The sequence below is a fragment of the Merops nubicus genome, unplaced genomic scaffold (genome assembly GCF_000691845.1).
Source record: "Merops nubicus isolate BGI_N331 unplaced genomic scaffold, ASM69184v1 scaffold18402, whole genome shotgun sequence".
Classification (NCBI taxonomy): domain Eukaryota; kingdom Metazoa; phylum Chordata; class Aves; order Coraciiformes; family Meropidae; genus Merops; species Merops nubicus.
The window spans coordinates 1-10,041 of NW_008594469.1; the positions used below are offsets into that span (position 1 = coordinate 1).

Genomic DNA, 10,041 nt, shown 5'->3' on the forward strand with positions numbered 1-10,041 from the left:
CACGCTGGAGCACAGCTTCAGGAGCCACTTTCCAAACCTTAGAGCCAGCAGCGGGGCCAGCCCGTGGGAGGCCTGTTAATTAGCTCTTGGGAAAAGTACTGGATGCTGCCAAGCCACTGTGTTAAATTTAGGGAGGGATGGACTGGGTGAGAAGGTGCAAGTGCTAACTTAGTGTTAGGTGTGAGCTCAGCTTCAGATGCTGCACCTCCTGGGTCTCGGTGGTGAGGCTGGAAAGGTGCCGTGGGGTCTGTGACCACTCCTAGCCCTGGGATGGACTCACCACTGAATGCAGAGCTCGGTGCTGCTGCCGTTCAACAGACCCCGTGGTGCCTTCCCTGCTCCTGGGGTCTGGGCACCATCTCTCCAGCCCTGGGCTCACAGCTGGCCCCTCCCGTCTCCTGGATCGAGGTCTCTCTGGCTGGGATGTCAATGCCTGAACCCTGCCAATGGAGTGGCTGGGCTCAGCTCCCTGCTCCTGGGAGGCAGCACAAAATGAGGAGGATGTGACCGCTCCGGTGAAATAAGGGCTCTGCACAAGCTGAAGTGAGCTTGGCCTGCTTGTGTATTTTGATTCCTGCAGGAGTCAGGAGCATCTCTTAGAATACCTGAAAATGCTTTTTGACTTTTGTTCTGGATAAAATTGGGATTTTCTGTAAGGAACCCAGTTGTGATAGGAAACTTTCAAGTTGCCTTTGTAACCAAAACCTGGGAGCAGTGTGGTCCGCAGGCAGTGGTGCGTTGGTCTGTGGCACACCGTGGCTGGTGAGTGCCCACTGCCAGCCACGCCTGGCAAGCAGCTCGCTGTGGTGCTGGCCTCACGCTGGCCCCTGCCCTGGCACAGCAAGCCTGGGCACTGCCTGGGGACTGCCTTAGCGGTGGCAGCAGAAGTCAGGACTGACTGTGCTGCTCTGGGAACTGTAGAGCAGACGAGCCATGTGTGAGGATCGTTCTGAACCTCGGACCCTCCTGACTTCCTCCCCTCCTCTCATGGCAAAGCCCTCAGAGGTGTCTCATCTGGTACGGTTGCATCTCTGGGGGCAGTTCTTTGGTTTCTCCATGGTGATCCCCGGTGTTTTGCCGTGTCCCAGTGCTCACCAGCCCCAGGACCCCATTCTCTTTGACACTGGTGTATCACAAATGACCTTCATTTGTGCTCGTGTACGCTGCTGGCAGCCGGGATCTCCTCACGCCGCTGCTCCACCCAGCTGATCAGGAGGCAGGGGGACAGGGGGGGCAGTTCTCAATCTCTTGTAGGGTTATTTCCACTGGTGCCCAGGTGATGTGAAAGCTGCTCTGACAGATGCTATTTGTCTGGTCCAGTCCCCCACTGGCCTGTTCCAGGCACTAGTGCTGACGCCCTCCTGCTCTGTTCTGGTGATTTGCTGTGTGGTGGTGTGTGTATCCACACAAGACGGTTCCTTTCTCCCCTGCACACACCCCTCGTCTGTCTGGGTGCCTCCTCCTTCAAATTTCTGCATGTTTCGTAGCTATGCCAGCTGCTCTCTGCACTGACCCCAGGGCCTGGGGTTCCTAGAGTCCCTTTGACTTGTCCCTTTTGCCAGGCCATGTAATAATCCTGCCTGGACTGCTGTGGATGTCATCAGGAGTGAATTTGGTGCAGCACTGGTGGTGCTTTTCTGCCATCCACTTGTCTTAATGCTCTCACTGGGGAAAAAAAAGCTTTTATGTGGCCAGAATGAGTCTCCTGTTCCTCAGTGGTCTCCAAGCACAAGGAGATTGCTCTGCAATTAATTACTCCAGGATTTTAGTAGGTGCTCCAGTAGCAGTGGAACTGTGTTCACACGGCGTGGGGCGGGGCGGGGGGGATCCAGCTTCACATCTGGCAGTTAAAAACCAGCTGCCCTGGGGCAGGTGAAAGGGGGGTGAGGTTGTCAGCTTTGGTGTGAGGGACAGGAGCACGCTGATCTTTTAACCCCCTCTGAGGAGAGGGTGACTGTGTGTCCTTCATGGCTTGGCTTCTGCTCGCTGCCTCTCCTCACAGCCCAGGTTTAGGTGACATCCCAAAGCACCAGGATGTACTGGTTCCACACTGGTTTATGCCTGGTAGCTCAGACTGCCTCCCAAACCGGTGCAACATGAGCCCATCTGAAACATGGATGAGTCTGTGGATTACATTTGACCCACTAAACTGTGCTGCTGCCAAGGCAGACACTGAAATCAGAGTTAATCCCCCCAAAGCGTCGGACTCGTGAGGTCCTGCACACGCTTCACTTGTGCCCGTGCTTCTGAGCAAGACAACTGACTGTTGGGTACAGGGTGGTATCTTGGGTTTTGAGGCCCATGGCCTCATCCAGAGCAGATGCTGGACAGGCTCAGGGGCTGTCGAGCTGCCAGGGGTGCTCAGCACAGAGGGTGCTGCTGTGGGGCTCTGGTACCTGGGGTGTGAACCTGCAGGAGAGAGGAAAAGAATCTTTTTTTTTTTTGGTCTCTCTTGCCTGTGCTCAGTGAGGTCTCTGGCTGCAGGAGAGCCCCCTCCTGCTCCCCATGCTGCACGGTCTCACAGTGCTGTGGAGCAGCACGCCTGTGGCCAGAGGTGTTGGAGCTGGACAGAATGTGGTGCTCAGCTCCATGGTGCAATGTACTCCGAAAAAAATGCTGAAAGTGTTGCAAACTCTATGGCACATCTTAAAGTAGTCCTTCGTTAGGGAACTGAGCTGATGGCTCTGTCTGGATGGCTATTGTAAGGATTTTGCTTCTGAGATGACTGATGCAGGTCCCTGGCTCCATAAGCAGTGTCCTCCTGTTCTTTTCTTTTCCCTGCTGATACTGACCTGTAGCAGAAACTCCTTTTGCTCTCCTGTGAGGCCTGCTGGGCTTTCTGTCTGTGCCTGTGTATGCTGTGGGCCAAGAGGGAGTTCCCAGCCATTTAAATCTTATCTCAGGCTCTCTGTGCCCAGCTATGAGCTACCACAAGCCCATGTATCCCCAGGACAAACTAATTTTCATGGTCTCTCCCCACAGAAAATCCCTCCTGGTGTGTGCCAGGAGGCTTTGCTGAGGTGGTGCCCGTGCTGCTGGGTCCTTCACGGTCAGAGTCACCTGCCAAAATTACAATGATATTGTTTAAACTGCATGGAGGCACCTGCAGTTTTCTCATGGGTTTGAACAGGGCTTTGAACAGTTTTTTTTTAATAGGGTTTGAGCTCCTCTTGTGGCAAACATAGAGTCATATAACTGTTTTGGAAAAGACCTTTAAGATCATGGAGTCCAACCATCACCCCAGCACTGCCAGGTCCCCACTGCCCCGTGTCCCTCACCCCACATCTCCATGGCTTGGAAACCCCTCCAGGGGTGGGGACTCCACCTCTGCCCTGGGCAGCCTGGCACAGCCCTGGGCAATGCCTGCAGGAAAGAAATTGTTCCTCATGTCCAACCTAAACCTCCCCTGGCATAACCTGAAGCTGCTTCCTCTTGTCCTAATCCCAGAAGCACATTTTCTCCTCACATAGACTTACAGACAACTGGGAGGAGGGTGTCCCCACTGGTGATGCCTCTGTTTGGGCAGAGGGACCCTGCTGTTTGGGACAAACAGAGCAAACAGAGCCTCCTCCTCTGCTGCTGCTGTGAAGGAGAGGAAGATGTGTCGTGGGGGCAGAGGGGAGCAGGGGAGGCAGAGGGAACCACACCAGCAGTCTGCTCCCAAGTGCTGGCGGGCGCGGTGCCTGCAGAGCAGGGAGTGGTGGCAGAGCCCTGGGCAGGGGCTGCTGCAGGAGGCTGCCCACCAAAACTGGGGCTGCCAAGTCCTAGAGGTGAACTCTGCTGGCTGTTGTGTTTGGGAAGGGATGGGGGACCCACAGCACTTGTAGCCAGTGCCATGTCACTCCTGATGAGGGGTCAGACACTGGTGGGCATGGCAGCAGAAGGGGCCAGTGGGCTCCTGTGCCATGCAGACACGGGCATCACTGCTGCCCAGCTTGGCAGGGGAATGCTGCTGGGTGCCTCAGCCCTCCAAGGAAACTCCTCAAACAGGTTGGGCCCTCCTCCCCCTGCAGAGGGAAGAAACGGGCTCTGGAGAGAAACAGTTTGTGTCCTTTTAAGGCAATCCAAGGGCTGGGACTGGAATGCTCAGGATGGAAGGGAAGGATTTGGCACGGGCTGTGCAGTGGTGGGAAGCCCAGCCTACAGGGCCTTCAGGAAAAAGACTTCCTGGCTGCTGTGATCACACCCCAAACACAGCTCCTGGCACCCCTGGAGCCAGCACAGCCTCTCCAGCCCCTGCTCCCAGCACCCTCTGCAGCTCTGTTTGTCTGTCCCGTGCCGAGACCCTCTGTGAACCCAGGAGCTGGGAGCTGCAGCTGGGCCAGAGCAGGATCAGTGCCCCTCTGCAGCCCTGGCAGTGTGTCAGCACTGCCCTGCACCCTGCCCTGCATATCCTGCCTGCCCTGCCCTGCCCTGTGTGTCCTGCCCACTCTTACAAACAGGCTGAGATCCATTTCCCTTTTTTTATTGCCTTGCTAAATGCTTTTGCACAGGGAAGAGCTTGACTTCCCATATAGAAACACAGAATGGGTTGGAAGGGATCTTAAAGATCCTCTAGTCCAACCCCCCTGCCATGGGCAGAGACACCTCCCTCTGCACCACGTTGCTCAGAGCCCTGTCCAGGAACACTTCCAGGGATGGGGCATCCACAACCTCTCTGGGCAGCCTGTTCAGTGTCTCACCACCCTCACAGTGAAGATATTTCTCCTTATATCTAATATTAATCTACTAAGGCCATTGCCCCTCATCCTATCACTACACTTCATGATAGAGTCCCTCCCCATCTCTAGGCCCACTTTAAGTACTGAAAGCCTATTATAAGTTCTCCCCAGCTGGAGCCTTCTCCTCTCAGCTGCCCCAGCCCAACTCTCTCCTGCTGGGCTCCCAGCAGAGGGGTTCCCCCCTCGGGGCATTGCTGGGGCTCCTCTGGCCCTGCTCCAGCAGGTCCCTGGCTCTGCTGTGCTGAGGACTCCAGAGCTGCCCCAGCACTGCAGGGGGGTCTCACAGAGCTGGCAGAGGGGCAGGATCCCCTCCCTGCCCTGCTGCCCATGCTGCTGGGGGGGAGCTGAGGCTGCCAGGGGCTCCTGGCCAGCTCCTCACCCCCGCACCCCCAGGGCTGCTCCCCAGCCCTGCACCCCCAGCCTGGATTTGTGCTTGGGATTGCCCCAAGCCATGTGCAGGACCTTCCACTTGGCCTTACCCTGGACTGTACTGGAAGGTGCAGAGGTCTCACTGTGCCTGTGAGCAGAGGGTTTGTGGCACTTCATCCTCCCCCATCTCTCCAGCTGACATTTACACAGCCCCCAGTCCTGTTGTGTTTCGCATCCATCTCCTCAGCCCCCTGCCAGGCAGGGCAGTGCCACCAACTGCACTGTTGGGTGGGAGACTGGGGACCCAGAGATGGGGTTTTAGCTGCCCGAGCTGCTGCAGGGAGGGGGCTCAGAGGCTGAGCCCTGGAGTGCCCTGGCACACCCAGGTACCTTCCCTCATAGCCACGCAGCCGATGGGAGGGAGCTGCTGAGATCCTGCGTGTGCTGTGGGTGGCACACAGTGTACTGTGAAAATGGTGTTTGCTTTTGGGGACCTTGTCCTGCTACTTCAGCTGTTCAGGAGCCAGGAAGCACATGGCTGTGCCTGCAGCAGGGAGGGTGACTTCTGCTCCTTGTCCCTGCACGAGAGCAGGATGGAGAATTACAGAAGTGTTGATGGAGAGAGGCCTCTGGAGACCTCCCAAGCTGCAGCTGACCTTTCTTATGTCATTGAGCGTCACCAAAAAGTGTTTTGTTTGTCTTTGTAGTGACCCTGGGTTGCTGTTACATTCTCCTTAACCCCCTCTTGGTCACACTCAGCCAGCCTGCCTCCCTCAGAATCCTGTTGTAGGACTTTGTTGCTTGAATATCTTGAGGTTTTGTTGTTCTGGTCTTCAGAAGTATCAAGGCCCCTCTGGGTTGGAGCTCTGCTACTTGTGTTAGCTGCTCACCAGTATTTTGGGGTTAGCTGCAAATGGGCAGATCAAGAGGCCTCTTAATCATGTTTCATCAGACACATTTCAGGGAAGAGGAGAGAGAAACAGAAGCACTTTATAGCCTGCCAAGGAGCTGTGTGGTAGCTTAGGCTGGTGCTCAGACGTTTGCCCTGCACATGAGCCTGTGACTCTGGGGCTGATGATTTCCCAGACTCCGTGAGGGCACCTACAGTCCTGGAGAAGACTGAGATGCCCTAGTACAGGAGGAACCTGTGAGGAGTTGGCCAGGCAAGGCAAAAGCTAACAATGTTTGGGGGACATGGTACCAGAGCCCACTGTTTGGTGGTGTCAGGGCTCAGCTTCTGCCTCAGGGCAACCACTTACCCCTGGTATAGAGACTATACCACTGCCCTGTGGTGGCAGAAATGAAAGAGTTGTTTGAAGAGGAGAAGCTGGAACTGCCTCCACCCAGGGTGACAGCCCACACCCTCCCCAGCTCCCCAGCTGCTGCTGTCGAGGGGTTACAGCAGGGCTGTGGTCTGACGAGGTGCTGGTGCCATGGGTGCCTCTGTGAGCACGGTCTCCCACCACTGTCCTTCTTCCTCCCTTTTCCTGGCACAGAAGGGAGTGGTGATGTCCCACGGCTCCCAGAACAGGGTGATTTCTGCTGCTCCTGGCTGGCAGGACCAGTGGTCCCTAGGAGGCAGCTGATACTCTTGTGACAGGACAAGGGGTGATGGTTTTACACCGGAAGAGAGAGATTTAGACTAGTTAGAAGGAACAAATTTTTAGACTGAGGGTGGTGAGCCCCTGGCCCAGGCTGCCCAGAGAGGTGGTCACTGCCCCATCCCTGGCACCATCCCAGGGGAGGTTGGCCGGGGCTCGGAGCACCCTGCTCTAGCTGGGGATGTCCCTGCTCCCTGCAGGGGGTTGGATCAGATGAGCTTTGAAGGCCCCTCCCAACCCAAACCATTCCATGATTCTGGGATGCTTCTGGGTGCTCTAATGATGGGCACCCCGAGTTCTGCTGAGCTCTGCTCCTCACCAGCTCTGGGGGTCAGTGCAGGCAGCAGACCCACGGGCAGTGTCCTGTGGGGCTAGCTGGGGATGTCCCTGCTCCCTGCAGGGGGTTGGATCAGATGAGCTTTGAAGGCCCCTCCCAACCCAAACCATTCCATGATTCTGGGATGCTTCTGGGTGCTCTAATGATGGGCACCCCGAGTTCTGCTGAGCTCTGCTCCTCACCAGCTCTGGGGGTCAGTGCAGGCAGCAGACCCACGGGCAGTGTCCTGTGGGGTGGGAGGATGCTGGCTGCTGCTGCTGGCTGCTGCTGCTCCCCTCCCGCCCTGACCCCGTTCCTGCCTGTGCTTTTTCTGCAGGATGCCGAACTGGGGGGGAGGCAAGAAGTGTGGTGTCTGCCAGAAGGCAGTGTACTTCGCCGAGGAGGTGCAGTGTGAGGGCAGCAGCTTCCACAAGTCCTGCTTCTTGTGCAGTGAGTACCAGCCCTTCCCTCGCCCCTCTCGCCCCTTCCTGGCTGCCGCCGGCCGGGCCCGGCCTGCCCTGTCGTGTCCTGCCCTGTCCTGCCCTGTCCTGCCCTGTCCTGTTGTGTCCTGTCCTGCCCTGTCCTGTCCTGTCCTGTCCTGTCCTGTCCTGTTGTGTCCTGTCCTGCCCTGTCGTGTCCTGCCGTGTCGTGTCGTGTCGTGTCGTGTCGTGTCGTGTCCTGTCCTGTCCTGTTGTGTCCTGTCCTGCCCTGTCGTGTCCTGCCGTGTCGTGTCGTGTCGTGTCGTGTCGTGTCGTGTCCTGTCCTGTCCTGTTGTGTCCTGTCCTGCCCTGTCGTGTCCTGCCGTGTCGTGTCGTGTCGTGTCGTGTCGTGTCGTGTCCTGTCCTGTCCTGTTGTGTCCTGTCCTGCCCTGTCGTGTCCTGCCGTGTCGTGTCGTGTCGTGTCGTGTCGTGTCGTGTCCTGTCCTGTCCTGTTGTGTCCTGTCCTGCCCTGTCGTGTCCTGCCGTGTCGTGTCGTGTCGTGTCGTGTCGTGTCGTGTCCTGTCCTGTCCTGTTGTGTCCTGTCCTGCCCTGTCGTGTCCTGCCGTGTCGTGTCGTGTCGTGTCGTGTCGTGTCGTGTCCTGTCCTGTCCTGTTGTGTCCTGTCCTGCCCTGTCGTGTCCTGCCGTGTCGTGTCGTGTCGTGTCGTGTCGTGTCGTGTCCTGTCCTGTCCTGTTGTGTCCTGTCCTGCCCTGTCGTGTCCTGCCGTGTCGTGTCGTGTCGTGTCGTGTCGTGTCGTGTCCTGTCCTGTCCTGTTGTGTCCTGTCCTGCCCTGTCGTGTCCTGCCGTGTCGTGTCGTGTCGTGTCGTGTCGTGTCGTGTCCTGTCCTGTCCTGTTGTGTCCTGTCCTGCCCTGTCGTGTCCTGCCGTGTCGTGTCGTGTCGTGTCGTGTCGTGTCGTGTCCTGTCCTGTCCTGTTGTGTCCTGTCGTGTCCTGTCCTGTCCTGTCTTGTCCTGTCCTGTCCCCTCCTGTCCCATCCTGTCCCCAGCCCAGGGACACGCCTGGGGGGCTCTGCAGGCCCAGCCTGGCTGTGGGGCAGGGTGGCTGGATTTCTGTTTCCCCCAGGCTCAGAGGTCAGTCCTGCTGAGGGAGCACAGGCCATTCTGGGACACTGGAGGCTGTCGGGGCTGTCAGGGCTGACCTGGGCCAGCAGCCACACGCAGGGTCTGTCCCTGCCCCCGGGAGAGGCTGCACGAGTCCTCTGGATAACCTCCAGATGTTCAGGACGGGAGCACTGAGACAGGACTGTCCAAGCAGTGCTGGGAGGAGGTGGCACATCCTGTGCAATGCTCTGAGGGGGTGTTAGCTTTAGTCTTTTAAGTGGCTTTGCCACCCTAAAAAGGTGATTTGGCCTTGGGAACTGGCATGACATCTGCCCCAGTGTCCCAGGAGATGATGGCAAGAAGACGTGGTCCTGTCCTGGCCCTTCTGCTCCTGGAAGGGCTGCAGAGAAGTGCCACGTGCCACCTCCAGCCTGCCTGCAAACCTGCTATGGCAGAGGGAGTCTCTGCTGTGTATTTGGATCCAAGTGTCACAGCCAGGGAAGGGCAGCAGAAGAGGATGTGGTGGTGGGTTAACTCCATGCAGAGATCCCTTACTCTGCTTGCTCTGCAAGACCCTACAAGTACTCCTGTGATCATGCTGCAGGTCCCCCCGACACCCTCCCCTCCCAGCTACAGAGCAGCAGTGCAGGGGCAGTGTCTGAGCAGGTCTGCTGCCCCTGCCCTTGGAGACTGTCACACACCAGAACCAGTGATTCCCATGTGCTGACAGGGGCCTGTTGTGTGCTGGTGGCTCGTCGACCCCTTGCATCTGACACAGCAGCAGAGTAGAGGTGCCTCTTCAGAGCTGCCCTTGCAGCAGGGCCACACTGAGGTTTAAGGTTTTCTCAGCTGTCCCTGTACCCTCTCTCCAGTCCCACCACCCCCCTCATTGGGGAGCACAGACAGGCAGCACAGCTCCACAAGCACATAGCTAGGACTCAGCCCAGGAGACCTGTTCCGCAGGGAAACAGCAGAGTCCTCACGGGGCTGATCCTCTCCTGTGTCCACCTGGCAGAGACACTGGGGGCTTCTCAGCCAGCCCACCTGGGGTGAGACGTGCACAGATGGATGCAGATGTGGGAGGGAAAGGCTGTTGCCACTTCTCTGCTCCCTGCACAGCGTGGAGGGTGGCCAGCCTGGCCAGCAGTTCTTGTGCCTGGGGGTTTCCAGGCTGGAAACCTTGAAAGGACTCAGCAGAGGGTTGTGGAGAGGCTCTCCCGGGGGCTGTGGGGGGGAGGCAGGGGGGGAGGCCGAGTCCTTGCTGTGGCTGCTTGCTGCAACAGGAAATCATGTTTCTCCTGCAGCCTCAGATAAGGAGTGTGGGGAATGCTTCCCTCTTCTTGCTCTTAAGGGCACAAGTCTTGTGAGGGGCAGCTGAGGGAGCTGGGGGTGCTGAGCCTGGAGCAAAGGAGGCTCAGGGGAGCCCTTCTGGCTCTGCACAGCTCCTGACAGGAGCCTGGAGCCAGGGGGGGGTCGGGCTCTGCTCCCAAGGAACA

General features: G+C 57.8%; 1 protein-coding gene across 1 annotated transcript in view; it reads left to right on the forward strand.

Annotated features, from left to right (window-relative positions):
* Nucleotides 1-7,344: 7,344 nt before the first annotated feature.
* The window catches only part of CSRP1 (cysteine and glycine-rich protein 1), an 8,043-nt gene continuing 5,346 nt past the window's right edge, over nt 7,345-10,041 (forward strand). The window contains exon 1 of the mRNA XM_008935802.1: nt 7,345-7,457. Within this exon, the coding sequence (XP_008934050.1) occupies nt 7,346-7,457 (112 nt within the window). The 5' untranslated portion in view covers nt 7,345. The remainder of the gene's footprint in view (nt 7,458-10,041) is intronic.